The 26572-nt window shown below is 35.6% G+C and overlaps 3 protein-coding genes across 8 annotated transcripts in view; 1 reads left to right on the top strand and 2 right to left on the bottom strand.

The window, feature by feature from the left end:
- LOC120629146 (zinc finger protein with KRAB and SCAN domains 5-like) overlaps positions 1-20546 on the bottom strand; it is a 28324-nt gene extending 7778 nt beyond the window's left edge. The window contains exons 1-11 of one of the 5 annotated variants that reach the window (XM_039897944.1): positions 20415-20546; positions 17015-17147; positions 14295-14424; positions 13205-13309; positions 10151-10234; positions 8595-8615; positions 6668-6768; positions 4342-4464; positions 3059-3160; positions 1991-2186; positions 311-533 (exon numbers count right to left, since the gene is read on the bottom strand). In XM_039897944.1, the coding sequence (XP_039753878.1) occupies positions 311-533; positions 1991-2186; positions 3059-3160; positions 4342-4464; positions 6668-6768; positions 8595-8615; positions 10151-10234; positions 13205-13309; positions 14295-14424; positions 17015-17131 (1202 nt within the window). In that variant the 5' untranslated portion in view covers positions 17132-17147; positions 20415-20546. Of the gene's footprint in view, positions 1-310; positions 534-1990; positions 2187-3058; positions 3161-4341; positions 4465-6667; positions 6769-8594; positions 8616-10150; positions 10235-13204; positions 13310-14294; positions 14425-17014; positions 17148-20157; positions 20288-20414 lie in introns of those variants that run through there. The other 4 variants (XM_039897941.1, XM_039897943.1, XM_039897942.1 and 1 more) reach the window with 4 other exon arrangements.
- Positions 20547-20755: 209 nt separating this feature from the next.
- On the bottom strand, positions 20756-21464 carry LOC120629342. The gene is made up of 2 exons (XM_039898260.1): positions 21266-21464; positions 20756-21159 (listed from the first exon to the last, which is right to left on the bottom strand). The coding sequence occupies exons 1-2, from the start codon at positions 21352-21354 to the stop codon at positions 20859-20861; spliced, it is 390 nt and encodes a 129-aa protein (XP_039754194.1). The 5' UTR covers positions 21355-21464; the 3' UTR covers positions 20756-20858.
- Positions 21465-22078: 614 nt separating this feature from the next.
- LOC120629493 (peroxynitrite isomerase THAP4-like) lies at positions 22079-24609 on the top strand. 2 transcript variants are annotated; one of them, XM_039898434.1, is made up of 4 exons: positions 22079-22290; positions 22509-22692; positions 22892-22948; positions 24520-24609. In XM_039898434.1, exons 1-4 carry the CDS (start codon positions 22217-22219, stop codon positions 24526-24528), a joined length of 324 nt encoding a protein of 107 aa, XP_039754368.1. In that variant the 5' UTR covers positions 22079-22216; the 3' UTR covers positions 24529-24609. The 2 variants fall into 2 exon arrangements, with proteins under 2 accessions (XP_039754368.1, XP_039754367.1); XM_039898433.1 differs by lacking the exon at positions 24520-24609 and having other exon boundaries at positions 22892-23411.
- The last annotated feature ends 1963 nt before the right edge of the window (positions 24610-26572 follow it).

The following is a 26572-nucleotide window of genomic DNA, read 5'->3' as shown; positions in this document are numbered from 1 at the left end:
GGTTCGATTCCCACAACTGGAAAATGTTTGTGTGATGAACATGAATGTTTTTCGATGTTTGGGTGTTTATCTGTATATTGTAAGTATTTATGTGTATTATATTTGTAATAAAATAATCATCAGCTGTCTCAGTGCCCATAACACAAGCTACGCTTACTTTGGGGCTAGGTGGCGATGTGTGTGTATTGTCGTAGTATATTTATTTTTATTTATTTACTTTATCTTACCTGTCGTTTTTTCCGTTGCATCCGGTTCGAAATCACAACGATTCTAAAGATGTTACACTTCAAAAAGTGTGATGGTAACTTACCCAGCTCCACAAATGCCGCAAATGAACCGCCTCTCGATCTTGTGAACTGAGAGATGCATTTCGAGTTGTTCCTTTTCGATATAGGCCATGTTACACTCGGGACAGCAGTACATGGGCGTGCCATCGGCCGCGACTGTTATGTTAACTTGCCCGGGCCTCGGTCGGGCTGCTTTAGGTTTTTTCTTATATTTCTTCTTCTTCTTTTGGATTGTAGTATTGCCATCTGGAAGAGAAATTTAAGTAAAGTTCAACCGTACAAGAGTAGACTTCCTATTTTTTTATAATAATGACTGACAGACCCAACAGAACTCTTACACTGGAATTTATAGAGTAATAATCGACGGACCAAAGAGATGACGGACCAATAATTTTAAATAACAATGTGAGATGGTGATAACAAAAAAAAACACCCGGCTAAGTTTGTTGTGGGCATCTTCTTAGACCAGGACGCGTTTGGAACCCTCGTAGCTTTATTTTTATGTTTACGAATATGGTTATCGCCATCATCTCATTATTCGCATGTACGCATCAAAAGTGCCACCTGTGGGCCTACTTGAATAAAGATATTTTGACTTTGATGGCTCTCTTACACATTTCAATAGTAATAATTGAAAGACAAACAGATGTCTCTCTTACACTGGCATTTCAATAGTAATAATTGTAGGACAAACAGATGTCTCTCTTACACTGGTATTTCAATAGTAATAATGAAAGACTAATATACGTCTCTTTTACACTGGAATTTCCATAGTAATAATTGAAGGACAAACAGATGTCTCTCTTACACTGGAATTTCAATAGTAATAATTGTAGGATAAACAGATGTCTCTCTTACACTGGCATTTCAATAGTAATAATTGAAGGACAAATAAATGTCTCTTTTACACTGGAATTTCAATAGTAACAATTGTAGGACCAAGCAGATGGCTCTCTTACATTGGCATTTCAATAGTAATAATTGTAGGACAAACAGATGTCTCTTTTACACTGGCATTTCAATAGTAATAATTGTAGGACACTTAAATGTCTCTTTTACATTGGAATTTTAATAGTAATAATTGTAGGACAAACAGATATCTCTCTTACACTGGCATTTCAATAGTAATAATTGTAGGACAAACAGATGTCTCTCTTACACTGACATTTTAATAGTAATAATTGAAGGACAAATAAATGTCTCTTTTACACTGGAATTTCAATAGTAATAATTGTAGGACCAAGCAGATGGCTCTCTTACATTGGCATTTAAATATAGGACAAACAGATGTCTCTCTTACACTGGCATTTCAATAGTAATAATTGTAGGATAAACAGCTGATGTCTCTCTTACACTGGCATTTCAATAGCAATAATTGAAGGACAAATAAATGTCTCTGTTACACTGGAATTTCAATAGTAATAATTGTAGGAATTTTTATAGTCATAATCGACGGACCAAGAGAGAACGATTTTCTTTTGTTTTTCCAACTACAAGATAGCGTTTGACTGCAATCTCGCAGATGCAGTCTAAGATGGTAGTGGGCTAACTTGTTAAGGATTATACCAGTTATAATGGATCCATACCACTAATCGGTTTCTACGCGACATCGTACCGGAACGCTAATTCGCTTAGCGGCACGTCTTTATCGTTAGCCTCGGCCGAAGCCAGGAAAAATTTATTATTAATATTACAAAGCCTACCTTCGTCCATTACAGTTTCAGTATTTCTCTCTATTAGTAAATCACTCTTGTCGTTATCGGTGGTCATTTCCACATCAATGGCGACTTCGCTCCTCTTAACTTCCGCCGGATTGTGTTTCAGGAACTGTTGTAAGGATAGGGGGAGGGGTAATGTTTGCGTTTGCTGTAACAACATTTGCATCACTTCTAAATTTTGCTGCAACAACAATAACAAGGGTTTTAAATTATGATACACAAAAAAAACAAAAAAAAACTTACTATCTAATACAAACGCAGGACCGTAGGGGTCCTGCCAGGTGGAAAGATAACATCAAACGAGTCGGGGCTGTCGAGTCGCTTGAATTTTATGAAAATTAAGCTTAATTTTCTATACTCCGCGAAAAGCAGGAGTATCCGTATGGTGTAATTTATATATATAATTATTTATTTAAGATATAATTTCTTCACTCCTTATAATCCACACCAATTAGATCTTTAGCAATGTACCCGCTACGCAGGTTTCGCTGTGAAATCGGAGCATCCTCAGATGTTGACTTTACAATGAATAATTGTTTCACTTAACAATTATTCATTGTAAAGTCAACATCTCCTTTAAATTACACAATACAGATTCTCCTGCTTTTCGTGGAGTATAATAAATTAAGCTTAATTTTCATAATATATAATGGATTTCCGCAAAATAACGCCTGCTTCTATAAAATAAGTCGCTTAAAACAAGCGGCCCAGAATCGTGTGGTTTGGAACGCCCTACAAACACAGCAGCAGACGTCAATCTGTTGAAGTGATGATGTTGACGATGAACTAATACTGAATTTAAAAAAAAAAAAAAATCTGATTTTTTTTTTAAAGTCTTCTTGTGAACAGAGAACCGGCAGCAGAGCCCTGTGCTACTACTACCATGAATTTCGACCACCAATCTATCTGCCCGGAGGCCTTTAGTCCAGCAATGGACAGCTATAGAAGATGGCTCTGTGTGTCATTTTATCCCTGAGGGTAATTAAAAGCCCAAGAAACGGACAAAGCTGCTGGCAACAGCTAGTATAACAAAAAAAAAAGAGGTTGACTTACTTGCGGCGGTAATGTGTTGAGATATTTGACCAGGTCCTGCGTAGAACTAGCGGGCAGCCATGATGGTACGCCTTCATTTGTTTCAGTGCCTTGTGAACTTTCCTGAAGACACACTTTAAATTAATGTCATTTTTTTATTTTTAAATAAATAAATATACTACGACAATACACACTTCGCCATCTAGCCCCAAAGTAAGCATAGCTTGTGTTATCGGTACTAAGATGACTGATGTATAATTATATGAATAATAAACATAAATACTTATAATATATAGATAAACACCCAGGCACTGAAAAACATTCATGTTCATCATACAAACATTGTCCAGTTGTGGGAATCGAACCCACGGCCTTGGCTCAGAAAGTAGGGTCGCTGCCCACTGCGCCACTCGGCCGTCAAAATTATGACATTAAAATATTTTGTACTTTACATTTCTTAAATATAGCTTCAACGGGTACACGGTTCACGGTTACATTTCTTAAATATAGTTGCATGGATCGTGGTCCCGTCGTGACTGGGTCGAAATATCGACAAATCCAAAATATTATCGTAGTATGTGCCCGTTGAACTATATTTAAGAAATGTTGATTAACCACGAAAATCTTATTTTAATTTTGTACTTTACTTTATAATTTTACATGCACGTAAATTAATTCATTGTGATAATTATTTTCTTTTCCTTATTAGTTATTTTTTATTATTAATTGGATATAAATTATATAAAATTCACTAGTGTCCACTAGTGTAAAAGTCATTAATGGATAGGAATTTAATTATCAAAAAATAATTGAATCATTAAATTATAATCTGTCCATACAGCATGGCCATGTTTTATTTATTATTATTAGAACAAGAAAAAGAATAATCGATAATCGAATATATTCATTAATAATTATACAACACATAATCTTTACAAGCTATCAAAATTATCATCCTAAAATTGACAAAGTACTGGCCGACTGGTGCCGTAGACAGCGACCCTGCTTTCTGAGTCCAAGGCCCCAGCCTTGTTGGATTCCCGCAAATGGAAAATGTTTGTGTGATGAGCATGAATGTTTTTCAGTGTCTCGGTGTTCATCTGTATTTTATAAGTATTTATGTATATTATTCATAAAAATATTCAACAGTCATCTTAGTACCCATAAAACAAGCTACGCTTACTTTGGGGCTAGATGGCGATGTTTATATTGTCGTAGTATATTTATTTTTATTTTGTATTTTATATTTTCTATCTACACCGGACTTCTCGATCCACAGTCAGAACATAAACAAAGGTACTCACGTCATCGTTTTCATCGCACTCCTCCTTTATAATGATATTCGTGATTTCAGGATTATTGTTTGTCATTTGAGACTTCACGTCGGGGCCATTTATTATTATCTGGTTGTTTGGCGTTATAAATACCTGGTGAAGAAAAAAAAAATTTCAAATGAAAAATTCTTTTTTTAAATAGTTATTTATTGTCAGACTGAGCAGATGGGCCACATGCTAGTAGAAAACAATTGCCTATAAACACTTCTCAGGGTATACAAAGAACACGGCGTACAAAGTATAGGTGTTACCTCATATGCCTGTAATTACACCCTCTTTGCTATGTGCGTTAAAATCCCTACCAATATTATAAATGTCAATGTAAGTTTGTTTGTTACGCTTTCACGCAAAAACTACAAAACCGATCCTGATGAAACTTTGGACACATATTCTTGGAAGTGTTAGAAGTAATATAGGATACTTTATATCCTGACATTAAACTCGGTTCCTTTGGGAGAGAGGATGAAAGTGTTTGACGATTTTACACCATAACTCCGACAAATTATAACCGATTTAAAAAAATATTTTTGTACTAAGTATAGAGGTTATAATATGTGTTTAATTTTGCCGAAACTGTGGTTGGAGATAGAGGACAGAACTCCTCAGCAGACAGCAGCAAACCCCTCATTTAAGGATTAGCGATACTGAATATTTTAAAGTTTTTTAGAACTACAACAAAATTGAATGCCACATCAAAAAACAAAATCAAATGCAGACGAAGTCGCGGGCAACGGCTAGTCTACAATAAATAAGATGCCGGTCTAAAAAATCAACCTACGCGTTTTTTTTAAAGAAAAATCTGGCGCACTAGCTGTGTACAAAATGTTTCTATACAATATCCGAGTATCTGACTTCGAATTAAAAATAATATTATTTTGACATTATTATGATAACATTGATATTACCTGTATAATTTAATTATTAACTTTTCAATGCTTGCTCAACAAGATTTTGCAGACATGTGTAATGATTGTTCTTGTTGTGCACTTTACATTTCGCATGCTTAATAGTAGAATATGGAGGAATGTTATATTATAATAAGAGAGAGAGAAGCTCATATTCAGCGAATATAATTTCATTTCATTTCATTTCATTACACCGGCAACCACGCCCTTCGGACTGGAACACAGCAAAACCGCTAGGCGGCAGAAATACCCGTGGTAAATGCTTCCCTGACGAGCCTTATACGCTTCTCTATTATTTTCTTTTGTTGATCAAGAATAGGTGACGTAGGAAACAGGTAGGATAGTTTTTGCAAACTTAATTTTTTTTATATTCCACTACAAGTAAGACCTTAGAAGCACCCAGTTGGAGGTGACGATGCAGTCTAAAATGGTATATGACAGTTATATATCAATGAATTTCATTAGTCAAGTATTCTTATTTATTTTATTCTATATTTTGTTGGAATCAATTAATTTAATTAATATAATTGGTGGTTTTGTACGTTCTTATTGAAATGGCAATAAATAAATAAATATTTAACTCATAACCCTTATCGGTTAGTACGCTACATCCTGATATAGTGAACTATACAATTACCCTGAGGCTAGCACAGGCATGAGACAAAAATTATATCCCCTTACAGGGGATATAATTAACGTGTCCACCTGCTAAATCACTAGAAGATGGAATAGGAGAAGTTTACCCCCTTTTATTAATACACATTTTTTATTTGGATATTACTTCCACTTGTGCGCCAGTGCTCTGAGAGTTGATAGAGCTGTAGGAGAAGGTAAATTTTTATCCTTTCCCGGGGAGATAATTGTCTCCAGCACGGCTAGCATGGGCAGGAGATTTTATTCCCAGGGAAAGGAAAAAAAAAATATCTTCTCCCACAGCTTTATCAACTTTCAGAGCACTGGCGCACAAGTAGAAAAAATATCCAAATAATATTTGTGTAATAATACACCGGAGTAAACTTCTGTACCTGATATAGTGAATGAAATACGCTACATTTGTCCCTTAATTTTTTTGTGGTTCATTTTATGTTGGTTAATTCTGATGCTTCAACCACCCCATAAAAATTCTCATCGCCCTAAAATACCAAAGTGGTTTAAAAAAAAAACGAGGGATGGCCTAGCCAGAATTATTTTGGCACATATTGGATATAAGCAGGCGTGTTACTTTGCGGAATTCCATGATATATTATGAAAATTAAACTTAGTATACTCCGCGAAAAGTAGGTGAATCTGTAGAAATTATAAATTACACCTTACATATACTACATACTTTTCGCGGATTATTTAAGCAAATTAAGCTTAATTCCCATAATTCATTTGTACACATTATTTACCTGATGCTGTATAGCTTGCTGTACTTGGTCCTTGTTTTCTTGCGCTTGTTGAGGGTGTATCAGTTGCATCTCTTGCGGCATCGCTGCCAGCACTTGCAGACCTGTCCGAGACACATGACACATAAGCTGGCAATAGATATGTTCGTAACTTACGGATTACTAACCGTTTTCACTAAAACTAGGGAACGCTTACATCGGATTTTTATTTGACGTTCGAGTGGCGCAGTGGGTAGCGACCCTGCTTTCTGAGTCCAAGGCCGTGGGTTCGATTCCTACAACTAGAGAGTGTTTGTGTGATGAACATGAATGTTTTTCAGTGTCTGGGTATTTATCTGAATATTATAAGTATTTATGTGTATTATATTCATAAAAAAATATTCATCAGCTATCTCAGTACCCATAATACAAGCTACGCTTACTTTGGGGCTAAATGGCGATGTGTGTATTGTCGTAGTATTTATTTTATATTTATTTTTAAAAAATTAAAATGTAATTGGTTAAAGCGCTCAGGCCGCGATTGCCCTAGAGTCGCAGGTTCAAATCCGGTCGTTTCCGAATTTTTTTTAATGAATTTTAATTTCATAAAAATTAAGTTTATTTTACGTAAAGTCGAGCCTGCACGGTCAAGCTCACCGTTTTTAAATATTGGATAGAAGCAGGCGTTACTTTGCGGATATCCATGATAAATTATGATAATTAAGCTTAATTTGCTATACTCCGCGAAAAGCAAAGGAGAATCTGTGTGGTGTAGTTTATAATTTCTTCAATCCTTATACTCCACACCAAATAGATCTTCGGTAATGTACCCTCTACGCACGTTTCGCTCCGAAACCGAAGCATGAAAATTGTTCGTCAAACAATCAGTGAAGCTTAATTTTCATAATATATAAGGGAGCAAATCGCCACCTGTCGGCAATAATTGGCAACTATTGATATTTATGTTTTAGTTTATCGTTAAAGTGAATATTTTATTAAAGAAATATCTGAAATATATCAGATTTAAATTCAAATAGTTATCTGTTAACATGAAACCGTTACTTATTAGGGCCTGATATTTAATAGACACTGTTTTGACCGTTTGAATGTTTGATGTTCCATTTATTGTTAAACTACTTTATTTTCTGTGAAAATGTTCAAATTAATATCTTATAGAATGAATATCATTATTCTGTATCAAACTTTATTATTTCATGCAATAAGTCTTTCTTTATTTCATTTTAAATCTTGCCTGCAGCGCCATCTATACACTGACTAATGTTTGTTGCAATTAAATGAACAAACATCTGTATTATATAAATGATTAATCATTTTAAGTAATTTAAATTGATTAAACATTTATTATAAATATTAAGGAATATTTTAAGAGTTATTTTGCAGTACCTAATTTAATTTGTTTGTTTCATAAGAAGTTGTATTTGCTATATCCGTTTTAGCCTTTGTAAGGAAACTATAAAAGCGTTTAATTTATGTAAAACGGCTCTGTTCTATACTAGCAATTGTGCGAAAATAAACTACGTGATATTTAGTACGTTATTTTAATATAATGGACACCGAGCGTGAAAACCCTGGCGTATCGCCGACATATATCATGGATATCCTTAAAGAGAAAAAAAAAAAGAAGGGATACTATTTTTATCTGGAAAAAAATGGATTGCTTCGTGATATTAAAACAAAAACTAAACGCATACTACAAGTGCCCAAACACCCTGTGATTTGTATACAAATAACATGAAATGCTACAAGATAGTGTTACGACATAGCTCTTAAAAAACGTTCTAACGTTGCCATATGTATGACATTCTCTATTCAAAGCAACACATGAATGTCCCATGTAATTAAATGTTAGATAAGGTGCAATATGACTGATTGGTGTATAGGCCCCAATGTTAGAACACTGAACATATATTAACTGTCAAATGCTAATCACCTGTCCGCATCCTGAATGTACCTGAACAAAGGTTTGTATTATTATCACGTTACAAAATAATCCTGGAGATTTTGTACTTCTTACTCCGGGGAGACAAATTATATCTATGGAATTGAAACATCATCATACAATATGAACTGGGGTTTTGCCAGTTTGTTTCTATTATAACCCCTGAATCTAGGGGGGTTGGCAGACCGAGTTACAAAAACTCATATATTAACATGCCTGAGAGTTCTACATAATGTCCTAAAAGGTGTGTGGAGTCCACCAATCCGCACTGGGCCAGCGTAGTGGACGCCTTAACCCCTCATTGTGGCAGGAGACCCGCCTTGTAGTGTGCCGGTAATGGATTAATATGATGATGAAGTATTTCTTAGGACTGTGGTAATGATGATGTATTAAAAACTTTTTTTTTTTCGATAAAAAGCTTAGAATCCAAAAAGACACGGCCTCGTATCGACCATTCATTTGATTTAGGAACGAATCCCACACATTTTTGAATACATAGTTTGATGTTTCCACCTACACGGCTAGCATGGACAGGGGACTATAATATCCCCGGGGGAAGGATGCAAAAAATATCTTCTCCCACAGCTTTATCGACTGTCACAGCACTGACGCACGAGTGGAAATAATATATGTGTAATAATAAACGAGAGTTAACTTCTCCTATTCCATGTTCCCGTGCTTTAGCAGGTTGACACGTTCTTTATATCCCATGTCAGGGGATATAATCGGGGGATATAATTTTTATCACCTATCCGTGTTAGCCCTGCTGGGGAATCCCGTCCCGTCCTCGCTCCGCACCGTTTATGCTATGTCCATGGCTTCGTCGGACCCATAGAAATCTTAATAAGAAGACTTAGACAATTCGTATTACATGGCTATAACTTTATATATATAAGAATTTGCCTCTCACGACTTTTAGAAGAGTTATTAAGAGAGAGAGAGTTATAAAGAGTATTTTCAAAACACTTACCGATAAAATTTACTGTAGTGTTAACGAATATTTCAATGAAAATTAAATCTAAAATTTGACTTGAAATCTTTCGACTTAAATAATTTCATTTTCTTAACTAATATTTTTTTTTCTTCTGTTTCAACGAGTTTAAATATTATTCAGTATAATCAGAAAAAAATTGCACACTGTCGTTGACAGTAAATTATAGGAGTATGAGTGGATTTTAATTATTGTAAAACAACTTATTGTGACCCACAATTCTAGCAAATAAATTATTATTATTATCTATCATTTATTTATATACTTCTTTTTTTTTTTAATTTTAAACAGTGAAATTATAAAAGAAAAATAAAAAAAATTATTAAATTCACTATTAAATTATTATTATTATTATAGAAAACATTTGTCGCCGAACCGTCGCTCCCGGCAAAACCGCTAATCGTTAAGAGTAGAAGAGAGAGAGCGAGTTCTCGCTCGCGCCGACAAGGTGGCACGTAAACAACAAGTTCTAGTATAAGATTTTTATGGTCAGACCACTGTGTGACTATCCTTACTCTGTTTTTAAGTTGCGGTCTTACGAAAGCCAAAGTCTCACCTTCCGGCAGCGTGTTTCCTATGATCTGGAAAGCACCACTATCATTTGCATCCGGCGAGTATGCTAACGTGAGTACAGTGCCACCTGCAAAAGACAAATTGTATGTAAGAAATCTGACTGACTTGAAGGTTAAGTAAAAATTGCTGCGTGGTGGCGACTGATCAGAATACAGTTCTCACCGTCCTTGCTCATCCTGCGGGATTCGTACGTATGAGGGAATATAAAGGAGAGCGGGCAACGACGTCCTCTGTCCTAATACTACAATCTACTGCGATCGCCAACCTGTTTATCGAGCGTGATAATTAAAAGCCAACCCTCCCACTGGCAGGCCTTCAGTTTAGTAGTGGACTTTTATAGGCTCTTGATGAAGTCAGTTAGGGCAGGGCACGTAGCTCGGAGAAATGATGGACGTTGGGGTCCCAAGGTGCTGGAATGGCAGCCCCGCACTGGTAAGCGCAGCGTTGGTCGACCTTTAACGAGTTCGACAGACGACGTTAAACGCGTCGCAGGTAGCCGCTGGACCCAATCGGCACAAAACCAGTGGCGTGCACTTCATACATGCACAAAAGCACTGCATACCGTCAAATTGAAATGTAGCCCGTATAAGAAGACGGTGTTTTCCATTTCGTGCAATTTTCCTGCTGTATACCCTGGTAAAAAACCCAGTGCACGCCAGTGCACAAAACCGTGGAATTTGGAACGTCCAACACAAGACCTATGTCCAGCAACGGTCAATCATATCAAATGATTAAGTTAAAAATAAGACAAATATTACAGAATATATACCAATTAGGCACTCGTTGCACCGCTGACAACAAACTACACCTCCGATTATTTCGGACAACCCGCACAGTTAAAGAATGGATTTATAAAATGCGGCTGATGTCATGCTTTCTCATTCGCACGATTTTGGCACACCCGTATATTGGAATCCTATATATATCCTTTATTGAGGGTAGAGGTAAGGAGGATCATCTGTGTATATGAAAAAGTGTCGTCAGAATGTATTAAATTAGGATGGCGCCACATTTGCATCAAGGTAACTCTTAAAAGAAGCGCCAAATATAAATATTGTTAGAGTAGGCTTGAAAAATAAACAAGGAAGTAAGGTTATATTTACGACAATATTTTGTACAACGTAAGTTGTTGAAATTCTCAATAATTAACTACTTTAGTCGATAATGACATTAAATTTTTTAACTCGGCATACTTCAATTCATCTACGATTGCTACATTCATACCATACCCTGTGCATCCACCAGCGCCATTGTGGAGGATTTTTGAACTGTTATTTAGCGCATACAACTGGACACTTTTTCAACTTTTCTTCCATATAAGATGACTCTCCTTACCTCTACCCTCCATAATATCCTTAGCGTTCTTTGGACACTCGTATTGCAGTTTCGCACTTACATACCACAGCTAAAAGTGCCCAATGATAGTTTTTTTTTCTATAGCGATAATTGTTGGGCCAAGCAGAAGGTCCATCTGTTGTTAAGTGGGAAACCATGGTCTGTAAACAGAGGAATACTTCGTAGGGCATGCGGGAACGCGTCCTACATATTTCCGCCCTTTGTCCGTCAACCGTCATAAAGTATAAAGTATAAATAGATAGTTGTATTCTTTAACGTCCATTTTCAGTATACCATCTATCCGTAATCTGTGGATTCATTGCTTGGTAACGTGGTTATTGTTAAAAATATACACATACAATTTTTAACAAATAGCAGCTTGTCTAAGCGGCATATCAATGGATTGTGGATGCATTGAATATTGATAGCGGACGTTGGGAAGTAAGTATACATCTCAGTTCTTATTACTCATTTTTATTTTGATTTTCTCTTACTTTTATATCGGTATCAATTACATGATCAAGCTAAAGAATATTTGTATGTTTTTTTCCACTACAAGTTAAACCTTGTCTGCAATCTCACCTGCGGCCTGATTCAGTAACTTTGCAACAAGTTGCCTACTGGGTCTATTTCATACTTAACGCATAATTTGACAGTTGTTAAACCATCGCAATATACAGACAGAGCACCACCGAGTAGCAACCGAAAGAAAATATACTGAATAGGATTGCTGTTAGTAAGATAAGGCAATCTAAGATGGTAGCGGCCTAACTTTTATAATTAAACTGTCAAATCTTTTGCTTTAGGTTTTCAAAACTCAAAAAAAAAACGAACAAACTAATCTATGGTTCACCTTAGAATTTTAAAATTAGAATTATAAAAAAATAGACAATAATGTGCGTCAAACTTCCTAGGCACAGAATAAATAATGAATAATAACTTATCTATTATCTATTAATAGTGTTGTGACATATATTGTATATGTAATATGGAGGGTAGAGGTAAGGAGAGTCATCTTATATGGGAGAAAAGTTGAAAAAGTGTCCAGTTGTTGCGCTAAATAACAGTTCAAAAATCCTCCACAATGGCGCTGGTGGATGCACAGGGTATGGTATGAATGTAGCAATCGTAGATGAATTGAAGTATGCCGAGTTAAAAAATTTAATGTCATTATCGACTAAAGTAGTTAATTATTGAGAATTTCAACAACTTACGTTGTACAAAATATTGTGGTAAATATAACCTTACTTCCTTGTATCTCCATACTTCCTTGTTTATTTTTCAAGCCTACTCTAACAATATTTATATCTGGCGCTTCTTTTAAGAGTTACCCTGATGCAAATGTGGCGCCATCCTAATTTAATACATTTTGACGACACTTTTTCATATACACAGATACTCTCCTTACCTCTACCCTCCATAATATGTAATTGTATATTAATCTCATATGTTACACCTGTAATTGACAAACATAAAGTACATGTTATAATAAGATTAACAGTGTATGTTGGTGAAAATAAATAAATAAATCTTGGGCGTAGGTGCCAAGCCACACGTGCCTGTAATTACACCGGCAATCGCATCCTTCAGACCGGAATTAAACAATGCTGCTTGGGCGGCAGAAATAAGAATGGCGGTAGTACTACACTGGACGAGTTCTACTATTACTCTTAAGTATTAAAACCAATACTTCTAGCCTTACCTTGTTGGAAGCCCTGGATAGGTATTTGCATTTGGTATTTCGGCTGCTGTTGCTGCAAAACGTTCGGAGACAGCACCTGGATTTGTACTATCGACTGCGGATCGCCTGCATACATTTTGTTCATCATTTATTAAGTCGAGAATTTCTGACTTAGAATAAATAATCAGTTAATTTACTATACAACGTGTACATGAAAACCGTAATAATACTTCACAGGCGTAAAAGGTACTTTATGTTATCTGTGAAACCGAAAACGTAATAGTTTTTGAGTAAACCACTGCCATAGTTTTTACTGAATGAAATCATTTACAGCCCTAACATGCAAAATTAAAGTCTTGTGACTTCTGTCACTTTATTAAGTATGCGTCGCGTAGCGTAAGTACTATGCGCGTGTCGGTCTTTTATCTGCAATAGGGTTTTCATAAGTAAACACTAGGAATGTTTTGAATTCGATTGTATGGAAAAATAAATATGAATCTTTTGATTTAATATTTTTACAGAGTGACTCTTAATGAAATATATTTATGCATCCTTCAATATTATTTCGTTATTCTTTTACACGTTGTATAAGGGGTGATAGCCTAGGGTTAGAGCTTCCCTTTAGGGGGTTTTTTCGGGTAACTTTTCGGAGTTATGTGCGTTTTTAATAGACTTGATTGACTTATTTTGAAAAACTGCCCTATGATGTTCGGAAGTATCTGCTTATATCCAAAATCTATATTATTTTTTCAGAAATAAAAGGTTTTGTTGTATATGTTGCATTAAGAAAAAATATTTCCTGCGAAAACGCTCGCCTGTTTTCATGCAGAGATGACGCAGATATTTTCGTAAACGTAAACGAAATACTATAGTAATAATAATTATTTACAGTTCCCCAAACTCTAAATTCATTTATTTCAAGTAAGCCCAGTTTACAAGCACTTTTGAAACGTCAACTCAGTCTGTTTGTTGTGACTTTACCACCGGTTCGGAAGGCAGATACAGAGCCGGCAAGAAACTCACTCAAAGGCATGTCAAGTCTAGCGAATCTATATACGCTGGCTTTATGTTAGTGGGCCGGTAATGAGTTGAACAATCAATCAAAACTTACCAGGTTTAGCGCCCGGTAAGGTGACGGGCACAGATATGAGTTGCGGCGTGCCTTGTTGCGAGCTCCCGTCGATGGTGCGGACGTACTGCACACCGTCACCCATGTTGACTCCACCAACCATGCCAACTACCTGCATAGAGTTGCGAAGAGTTTAAATTCAAAAATCCATGCCAAATCATCGAAAGTCTTCGAAAAGTGCGTGTTGCCAGTAATGACTTACGGCTCCGAAACGTAGTCGCTTATATGTCCCTAATATAAAGGATCAGGGTCACTCAGCGGGCGATGAAGCAACTATGCTTGGAGTATTGCTTCGAGATCGAATAAGGAATGAGGAGTTCCGTAGAAGAGCCAGAGTAGCTCAATGTCGGAAACCTAGGAATCGCTTTAATCGGATGCCTAGTGATTTAGGTGATTCCTAGAGAGAGGAAAACATTTCACGAACTCTCATGTGATATCTATCGACGTTAAGTTAGGATAATACACACACAAAATATGACACCTTGTGGCAAGAACCGTAGATGGTACGAGTTGCCCATTGAAAATCGATTGGTGAAAAATAAATGTATGCCTAGGAATCTTCTTTCAATTGATCGGAAAGACCCCTTTTTATATTTAAATTGCAAGGCTATTCATAAGCAGAAAAAGATTGCCTTCTTTTTAAAATTAGCATTTTTTCATGCATTATTATTTACACGGATCTCACCTGTCTCTGTTCCACAAATTTTAACATGGAACATGATGACATCAAAGTTTATTTATTGTTTCACAAGTGGACCCCCGCAACTTCGTCCGCTTACAACTTCTGATAATTTTACACTACAAACCGCTATTTCACCCGCAATTCTACACAATGTACCTCAAACCACTGAGTGGCATCACTCTAACGTACTATAAATTTACGCTTGCTCCTGCGCTCGTAGCGTGATGTTAAATCGTTTTTCATATTACATAAGATCACATGGTAACCTGGAACTTCAAACCCAAAACCATAGCGTCGCCCGCTGCGCCAGAGAGGTTGAAAGGCTAGTGGGAAAGATTGTACTAGGAAACCATAAAACCCATCACTAATGTGCGATTCAGAGACATGACTTCGAAATAACGATTCCATTTTTTTTCTTTTAAAAGTAAAGTATTTTTCATTAAGGTGATTTTTTAGCACAGCATAGCTGAGAACTGTTGTACGTTGGGTCCCAATGTGCTGGACTGGCGACCCCGCACCGATAAAAACGCAGCGTTGCTCGACTCCCAGACAGACGATATTAAGAGTTGTCTGGGAGTCGGAGCCACTGGAAACCAACGATCTCGGAACTTCCTACCTAGAAGACCTATGTCCAGCAGTGGACATCAATTGATCTAAATGACGATGATGAGAATGATAAATTATTATAAGATTTTTCTTGCCTAGGGAGGAAATCGACGACTCCATGCAACTTTCCCGACTTACTTGCTCTCTGATCGGGCCCCGCTCCCACCATGCGTTAAGGGCGGCGATGATAACATAGCGTCATGTCATTTACCGTGACGACATGCTAGACGACTCTACTTAAGTCGCGCAAATACATGTAGTAGAAAAGGGTATTTAACAAACTAAAAGTCAATCTATCGACTACTTTTCTAGTTTTACGGGCACTTAGGTACGGAATCTGAATTGTTATAAAGATGCAAAGAATAAATTTAGACCTTCAGACAATGGGTTTATCGTTACAGGGTTCACGTGAGATAAATCTATCCGCGGAAGTGAAAGTCGTGACCACATAAGTCATACCACTGTACATATTGTTATGTAATGCCTAAGCTATATACCTACCGTCTACGAATCAGATATTTGACCTACTTCAAAAATGGAAGAGGAAATCGACTTCATTTGATGCGACATATTTTCTGTAACCTAATTATTTCAGCATTAGTATCATGGATCGCGACACCGTGGGTTCCATTCTCTATCGGTTATTACGTAAATAAAGCCGGGTCCAGATGCTTTCGTATCATGATTGCTTATCATCACACGATCACATTTGTGGTCATGGTACATGTTAAAAATACTGATAAGGGGATCATGCCAATTTTACATATAATATCTGTATTGGATAAAGGTTAGATTGGAGTCTTAACATTTATTCATAGCGAAGTCAACATCTCCAGCAGAGCTAGCACGGGCAAGAGACATAAATTATATCCCCTGTAAAAGGGGATATAATCGGGGGCAATATAATTAACGTGTCCACCTGCTAAAGTATGGGAATATGGAATAGGAGAAGTCTTAGTTGAAGAAGAAGTAATAGTTTATTATGACACATATAATAGTTGTATATTATTTCCACTTGTGTGCAAATGCTCTGAGAGTCGATAAAGTTGTGGGGATATAATTGTCTCCTGCTCATCCTAGCCGTGCTGAGGATGTAGCAAAACATGCGTAGAGGGTATAAGGATTGAAGAAATTATAAATTACACCATACAGATTCTAATGCTTTTCACGTAGTATAGCACATATAGCTTAATTTTCATAATATACACATCTGGACCCGGCTTAACATGTTATAATAATCGATAAAGCCTACTAACCTGCACTTGGTGCAGCGACGTGTTCTAATGCTCTAATTTGGTTCATCCAGAGACAAACAGAGTTTTTAATGCGTGCAAGCTTAACATAACCACTCAGTTACGCCCAACAAAGTTGTACGCATCAGGCATTATTTAAAAAAAAAGGCAATGGGTTGTACCTGCGACAAAGATGTTCCATTATTTGTCATATTCTGCTGCATTTTGGGCATCTGACCCCCAGTTGTCACAAAGTGAGTCCCCGGCCCTGCAACTGCCTGGAACGCAGCAAAATTCATTTCGGACTCTTCGTCACTGCAAACAAAAAATATATTTTATTTTTTAAAACTTAAAACATATTTTGGTTTAAGAATATATCATAACCCTCGTAGGTGTACCCAGCCTCCCTTCACTATGGGCAGTGCCTCAGGGCAGTATATTTGTAACATCATAATAACAGAATATATATATAAATATATATATATATATATAATGCATCAAAAGTGCCATCTATGTGCCTATTTGAATACAGAAATATTTGACTTTGACTTTGACTATATCTATGTTAATTAACAGTATTTAATTATTATATATAAGTAATTATATATAAATACAGAATATATAAAATATAAGAAGCAAAATATATTGTCTATAGGACAACACTGATTGGTTGATTTGATTACAATAGAAAGTAATATTATTTAAGTTTGGTTGTGAAACTTAAATGCTGAAGGCTGAGTGAGCCTCGATACTGGACCACTGTATCCTCTAATCTGCATCAGGTTCAGATTCAAATTTAAATTCAAAAATATTTTATTCATTTATACCTCATTACAGGCACTTATAAGCGTTTACACATTTAACATGTTACACTAATGTTAGTGATGGTGAGAACTGCATTCGTTAACTTTAAACTAAAGCTAGGAGGGTTCCAAACGCACCCTGGTCTAAGAAGAGCCCACAACAAACTTAACCAGGTTTTTTTTTTTTTAATCTAGACAATCAATGGATTGTCAATATACAATACAAGCTTTTGCAAATAAATCAAAGAAGTTTCACTTCTCTCCAGGTACACACTTATGAATACACGTTACTTTATTGAATATATTTAGCATCTACTTATTAATACCCCCACGGACTGAATGTTAGAAATCATACAACATAACTCTAGATACAGTGGAGAGATTTTGCAACGGACATGTTAATATTTCTTTAATTTATTATACCTTTACTGTCCAGGGACATTTTTGCACTTCGTTGGCCAGAAATCGTGTATGTGACCTTTAACTGTTATCGTGTAATGAGTTTTTATTTAGGGATTTTTAAAATTACATTATTAAGAGGGTAAAGCAGAGGATTAAAGACTGTTATAATAATAGTTAGGAAAGAGAAAGTTTACATGACTCTATCAAAGAGATTTTGTTTTATAAGGAAAAATAAAGTAAATACAAGGAATATAATATTCTTCAAAATGCTATAAAATAAAATAGTATCACTGTAATGATTTTTCTTTTATTGCAAGTTGACACGAATGAACAGAATCGATTCAAACAATAACAATTTTTTGATATAAACCCAGTATCTTAGTAAAACTTCTCTTTTGCAAATGTGATCTAATAATAATAATATAGACACTAGGATGTTGTATTTGTGTCATAGCGCTAGATATGTGATGCAACTTTCATGTATAGATTTCTAAATATAACTTGTGATAGAAATTGATGACTAACTGGATGACTTTAATATTCTTATGTTTCTAATATGTAGCATTAACTGTCTGTTTATTCAATAGCTTTAGGTGATATAGGTAACATTTGTTCCATTCATGATATTAAAACAAAACTAAAGAAAAAGTTGTTTGTCTACAAAGAATGCTGTATAAATTATTGCAGTATATTCTGTCATATTTCCAAAAGTTGTTATTTAAAATGTATCTACTTTGGATATTACATAAACAGACGCAACTTTAAGTATTTAAACTGGGACAATTATTATAACTCAACAACAAAAAGTTATATATTTGGCAATGTTGGCCTGTATACATAGTTAATGCTTAAAAATAAAAAGTTACAATATTAGGTAGACCATAAATATTTGGTGGACTGGATAATTATATTATTAAAAAAAATTTATAAGAATAATTTCTCCCCTACCAAGAATCATCGTCTCTTGTAGGCATTTTCTGCATATCACACATTCTTCACCCACTTTTTCGCAGGCGGGTGAAAAGAGACCACTGTCCCACTTGAGTCACTAACCACCGTATCCCCACGCGATCCCACCACCGACCATCGGGACTACACTGGGAACGATGGTAGGGGCCAGGGCACACCACTACCAACCACCAAACACGAAACACTAAAATTGCGATTCAGAGACCGCGAGATTCGCCTCTCACTCGTGATCGCAACTACGAAGAAAGTAGGTTAAAGAAAGTTTTTTTAGCAGACCTGAGCCGATACTTGACTGGTTTAGTCCGCCGTCAGTTATACGCAGTTTGTATGTTCGTATAGTTACTTGGTTTGGTATGATGCTCACTTTCTCTTTGCTGTACTTTCACAAGGCAAGGTGTGGCTGTGGTTCAGTTACTGTAGGAAGCCTGTTAGTTGGGTAATCGGCTTGTTACATACCTTTGGATTTATATGTGTGCTATTGTGTGTGTGTACGTGTGAATAGCTTTAAGTTCTAATTAATCTATTACGATACGTAATTTGTCGTTCAATTGTATTTTTTAATTAGCGTTGGAGTAACTTGTTTGAGATTTTGTTTTATAAAGATAAAATCTCCCGCAATATCTTACGGTACTATTTGTTTAGCCGTTAAGGAAAATTAAAAAAAAATAGTTAAAGACGAGCAATTTAATTTTAATGATTTAATCAATTGCAACATAATTATGACAAATATATTTGTATAAGCGGTGTTTTATTTATCTCATTCAAAATTGTCTTATTGATTTGTATCGCTATTGTCGTTAGAGCATTTACGACGAAGTTGGATAAAGATAAAAATTTGTAATAGGTAACTTATTAACTTAGTTTTCATTTCAAGGCCGGCTAGATATTAATATAACAGTTTGGACATCTGAACTTTGAGGCAAGGTCACCCCAAGTGTAGACTGTGGCATGCGAACGAGACAAAGAAATTCTTACAAATGGCCGTTTTTACGAGAGTTCAGTTACGCAATGGATGGATTTTTCTCGTGTTTTAATTCATAAATTTTCGTTTGTATCCGTTTGCTCGTAGGCGGAACGTACAAAAGGTGCAAGGTTGTTCACCCCTACCAGTTCCTTTTGCCCAGCTGAGTGTCCATCAAACGCGGCTATACCTACGCATCCCCACCAAGATGCGGATCCCCTCCATATGCTTTTCGATACACGAACTCACTCCCGCTCCCGGCTCCTTCCACCACCGCCAGGAAAACCGCGAGAGGAGGGGTTGTACGGCCCTCTCGCCCGGCTGCGGCACTCTCGCGACAACACAGGGACAGCCACGCGCCCGTCTAACGGTACACAAAGTACCGCTTCCAAAATAAGGTCACGGATATTCACACGTTACGAATAACATCGACATTTATTTACTCACCTCACACCATTGATAAATTACAGACACCAAAAACTGTTATTGTTTGTTTTTGTAACTTGTTAACTTAAATTAAAATATATTTCATTACAAGACACAAATAAATAACAACGTTCCCTCGCACACAACAAATGATATCCGCCATTACTGTTATTAGCGTTCCCAAACTTAACGCCAGGTGGCGCTCTAATAGTTTAAATATGATTGGTCGATGTAATATTCAAGATAATTCATCATACAAAAACTTGAATACAATACAATAGTGCAGCTGCAGTAATAATAAATTAGGTCATCATATTATAGGTTTCCAGTTAATTAGTAATAAATAAAATAAAGCATTATAATTTAAACAAAATTTATTAACATATTTAGTGTAATATAATTAATAATATTAGGCGTAACAATACAGGTAGGTACCCAACTTATAAAATTACACTAACCTAAAGTTTAAAAAGGGAATTGCTGTCCAGTTCTTTGTATTCTTTCTAAGTGTAATTCGAAAAGTAACTTATTTTCGAAGTAATACCTACTCTCCGATGAGTTGATTCCAGGGTCATAACTGGGCCTTCTTTCTGAATCAGATAATGGACTAGGCGACGATATTCCATTTTCTATAGCAATGGCACTGCTCTGACTAGAATCTGAAGACTGAGATAATGTACTGGTCAAGTTATTGTTGATATGCAAATTATTTATCCTTTTTGATAGAGGCATAAATTCACATGAATCCTCTTCTCGAGATCTCTTCCTGAAAGCAAGAAACACAGCTTAGATTAATAAAACTTAAAAATACATGAGATAAATAAAAACTAGACGAGATAGGGGGAATTATTGAGAAATATAAACTTGTGTACCTATTTTCTGTCATATTTCTAAATATAACATGGCCATAGCATTCATTAAAAGTGTTCCAGTTGATTGTGCTGTTTATCCCATAAGTCATCTGTTTACAAATGATGTTGTATGGGCATGCAAATTGCAAATATAATAATAATTTAGTAAACTAATAGGAAATAATTTGCTGGATGATAGTAACAGCAATGACACACAGTTTGACAGAAGAGGCGACAGCTGTTTTATTTTTCTTTATTTTAACTGGCAGCATTTATGGTTGGATGGATCATAGAACTTACTATGTTTGCAAATTAGTCACATAAAACGGAAAATAATAAATAAATAATAAAAGATAATTAATTAAGTTTTTTTATTGAGATAAAATAATGTTTTGGTAAAAACTTAAGTAAAGAAAATAATTGAATAGGTACATATGTTATCTGTTAAGGTCACAGGTATAGGAGGTGAGGTTATATAACTGGCAACACAAATGACATGCATGTTTACTATATACAATAGAAGATGGCGCTACGAACCTTTACAGAACTGTCTAATAAAAAAAAACATTAGAATATGCTTTTTAAAACAGAATCTGAAGACTGCTACACTTTATAAATAAACATTATAATGTATAAAAATTTAAAAGTCCATTTGATAATTTACTTAAGTTTAACAAACACGCCTACCGACTGGCAGATGGCGTTAGGTGTATAGTAAGTCTGAGACGCAGGGAAATCAATAACCTGTTATTGATAAACTGAGACGGGTATACGTACAGGGTACGGGGACAGAGCGGGAAAAAAAAGTTTTTTTCATCGCCATTGTTCGTTGTTTTGTACACAAAAATGTGGCCAATTGGCAACTGGAATAAAGGCCAATTGGCAACTGCTTGAACAGTCTTGTGTCCGTTTTTAATTTGGGCGGTTGTGAGCGTGATTTTTTATTGGAAATAAATAGTTTTCTCTCTAACTATGCCGACTTGCGTGTTACGCTACTGCAAATCTCGGTCTGGTCGATGCCCTGAATCTAACTGGAGTTTTTTCTCGTAAGTATTGTTCATTTTCAATAAATAGTAATGTCTGCTACTTGTGACGATTGATTGCCCTTCTATTATTATTAGAGCAATTTGCAGATACTACGTGCTACTTATTTTTGGTAAATACTACTCTTGATTTTAAAAGTGATGTGCTTATAATCAATAAAAATCAATAGTATTTATCGATAACATCTATAAAATAAAATTTAAATATTTTGCTACTGTAGGTTTCCTTCAGTTGGTAACAAAACTCGTAAGGAATGGATACGATTTGTCCAAAAAGAACGAAGAGAAGAAAATTGGCTCCCTTCTAGTGCATCAAAATTATGCTCAAAACATTTCAGAAATAAAGATATTAAAGTTGGAAAAACGGGAAGAGCTTGTTTGAAAAAAGGATCATTACCTTGCGAGGTAAGTTTTACGATTCTGAATAATTCATTAAACGGCACTCTTATGACACTGAGAAGCATAGAGGAAGCCCAGTTAGTGTTTGGAGCTTTTGGGTAAACCATTTAAATGCAAAACGCCACGGAACTTCAACGCTTACTTGTACTGCAATGGATTTCTTTTTACATATTTTTTATTATCATTATTGTTATTTATATTTCAGGATAAAAAACCCAAGGCCGCTACATCAGAAAGCGATGAAGAATCTGATTCAAAATCAGTAAGTGATGATGAGTCCGACTCAAAACTAGTACCCGATGACGTCTCCGACTCAAAACCAGTGGCGGAAGACTCAAAACGAATATTCGAAGATAAAATAGAAATTTCATTGAAATCTCAAGTTAATACATTGCAAAAACAAAGAATCCGGCAAAAAGGCAAAATTAAAAAATTAGAGCAAGAAAATGAAGTGCTAAAACGCAAACTGTCGAAATTGAAAAATTTCGTTATCCATTTAGTCAAAAAGTATGATCTTCAAATTACTGGTCAAATGCAGGTCACGCCACGGGAATGAACAGTTCGTTAGTCGTTACCTTTACCATTAATCTAATTAATAGCCCACTGCTGGGCACAAATGGTCTTCTAAGGCTTCTTGATAACAATTTCATCAGAGGCAAGAGTTAACCTGAAAAAGTACTTATCTACACTTTTTAAAAGTCTTAATTTGAATGGTGGCCTTATGATCGTTCGAAAGATTTTTAATTTCTGTCATCACATCTTTGGTACTTCATTGTACAAGTGTTTCTTTATAAAATAAATGTATTTTTTATAAAAGCTTGAATAATTCGTGTATCACCACACATTAAAAATGTTTGACAGATAATATAAAATCAAACGATTTATTCCTAAATAGCGGTTGGCCGCGACTTCGTCTGCGTTTATTTTTTGATGTGACATTAAATTTAGTTGTAGTTCTAAAAAAAATTGAGTTTTCGGTCTCGCTAAGACAAATGAGGGGTTTGCTGCTGTCCGCTGAAGAGTTCTGTCCTCTATCTCCAACCACAGTTTGGGCAAAATTAAACACATATACTTCTATAGTACAAATATAATTATTTAAATCGGTTATAATTTGTCGGAGTTATGGTGTAAAATCGTCAAACACTCATCCCTTCTCTCAAAGGAACCAAGCTTAATGTCGGGATAAAAAGTATCCTATATTACTTCTAACACTTCCAAGAATATGTGTACAAAGTTTCATGAGGATCGGTTTAGTAGTTTTTGCGTGAAAGCGTAACAAACAAACTAACATTGACATTTATAATATTAGTAGGGATAGGGATTGTTATAGATACAAGTTAGCAATCACTATGTGCTATGTTTCTATAACTCATTTAGTTCTGGCAATGGTGCCAGTATTATAATAAAATGACAGTTTATTTCACATACCTTGACGTGCTTAAAATAAGGATATTACAATAATACTGCCACAAGCAATAGTGTGGCCCCAGTTTCTGTTCACCTATCGAAAAAAAATAACCAAAGTCGCGTGACTCCCTCTAGATAATCGAACTGCGTTTGGTTTGAGCTAGATTCGAAAGAGTTCGACAGTACAGTAAATATATGTATGAGTAAATATTCTAAATAAATATATTTACTATGTACCTATCCTGGCTATAAAATTTGAGGATTTCCCTCGATTTCCATGGGATCTCCTAATAAGATGCCTACTTAGTGACGAAACACATTTCAAATAATAAAATTAGCCGTTGACTGAGCCCGTGGGAATCGATGAATATACCACAGAAAACTACATTATATGCACTCGAAAATAGAACCTGCTCTTTTTTTCAGGCCTATTAAAAAAAGAAAAGATGAACGTCAGACGAACTTGAGAGACGTGCTTGGTTGTTCAGACTTGAAGCGTCAAACGATCGAGGTCACGGTCAGGGACGCTGTGCTTGTGTATTTTATTCGCGTTGCGATCCATTGGATAAGTCGTTTCTTATGATTTTTGTAATAAAGAATTATTTTATCCATGGTTATGCTTTTAATACTCTACTACTTTTATACTTTCTCACGCCAGATGAAATTAAATTGACTGGTTTTTTATTTAATTTCAATACTTTATTTTACGCACAAATAATAATATAATTAAGAAAAAAAAACAATATAGCAGCCTAACAAATTAAGCGTGCATAGGTAGTCTTATCGCTAAAAGTAAGTAAGTAAGTAAGTAAGTAAGCCCATTCTATATCCCCAGACAACTTTTGGCGAGAGGAAATCCTACAGAACGGTGCAGCATTTACTTTTATTACATTTTGTTCTCGCTCATTTTGCCCTAATCCTAAGGTTCCCTGGCGGTGATAGCTTCTAAGCGATAAGGCCTTTTGAATTTACTCAGGTATCTGTGTTTCTCTCTATTCTCCCCTTTTTTCCTTACTGTGTAGTGTTGTTACAAATAGAAAGTTTCAATAATATAAAATAAATAATAAATTTAAAAAAAATAATTAGTAGCTTAATAATTAATTGGTATTCAGAATTTGAACGACTTGTTTTTTAGTCAAATTATGACATTTTATAGGTTTTTGTCCGTTTATAAAAGTTTTGTCGATACATAAAATTTATTTAAAAATAAAATAGCTCGTTTTTAGAAAACTAATGTCTAACGAAATTTAAGGATCCATTGCTCCCCGCATTGCATTGGCTCAGTAGATTCAAGTCGTGTTACACACCTACCTGCAGTCTACCAGTAAAATTATCCCCAATCTCAGTTGTCATATTAGGTAGGCACCTACATACGTTAAGAAATCCAAATACTAATTTTACAGCACTAACTGATGTGGTGCACCAAAGCGTTTTAGCCAAACTAGGCGATGCCTCAAATGGACGGGAATAGCCATAAGGCACGGCAGATGGCCTCAGCTTGAGCGACCGTATTTGTAAACTGTAGGCCGCGCCGTAGCGTATCAGAAACACAACATCTAAAAACCAGTGGCGTGCACTTCATACATGCACAAAAGCAATGCATACCCTAAAATTTTCATATAACTGGCAACGGAGGAGGATTTTGCCATTTTATGCCATTTTACTTCTTTATGCTTACCCTGGTCTAAATTCCTGTGCACGCCACTGCTAAAAACATGCCATATAATATATATTCATATATTTGCGCTCTATTTTCTACATACCTTTTATGCTATATTTATGAATATCAGCAATTAAAATATCACTTGCTTCAACGGTGAAGAAATACATCGTAAGGAAATCTGCATACCTGAGAGTTCTAATTAATGTTCTCAAAGCTGTGTGAAGTCCACCAACCAACACTTGGCCAGCGTGGTGGACTACGGCCTTTAAACATACTGCTATTTATTTTCTGGTGTAAAAATGTAAATATATAGTTATGTATTTCGATAACGGGTAACCTTATGAATCAGCTGACGCTCCGCTATTTAATAAAATACAAAGAGAGAGTCGGTTTTGTTGCCGTCTAATTAAAAAATATTAAATTAACATTTTTCCGTTAGCTACATCACATCTTGCTACTTAAATGTCCGAGATTTAGGGATGGCGATTAATATAATAATATGTTTTTTCACATTAATTTTAAATACAACCTCTGCGTGAATATCAGTAGTTTGTATCTATCCACTGTTCCAGCCAACTCCATGCTTATTTCTTTCGCTGAGCAGCATATTGCAGTCAGCGGCGTGCATACGGAGTATGCACATGGTATGCACTAATCGGGCAGATGATAAAAAAGAAAAAATCCAGTGTGACTCATATAAAAGTAAGGATTAGGCATTGTAAGAGTTATAAAAAGCCTACCCTTAAGTTTTCATAACTTGTACTGGAGATTTTCTTCATTTTATATCATCTGCATACCCTGTGCATACCTTCCATG

The sequence above is a fragment of the Pararge aegeria genome, chromosome 14 (assembly GCF_905163445.1).
Source record: "Pararge aegeria chromosome 14, ilParAegt1.1, whole genome shotgun sequence".
NCBI classification, from domain to species: domain Eukaryota; kingdom Metazoa; phylum Arthropoda; class Insecta; order Lepidoptera; family Nymphalidae; genus Pararge; species Pararge aegeria.
The sequence above is the reverse complement of the archived record's forward strand: the minus strand, read 5'-3'. Positions and strand labels throughout refer to the sequence as shown.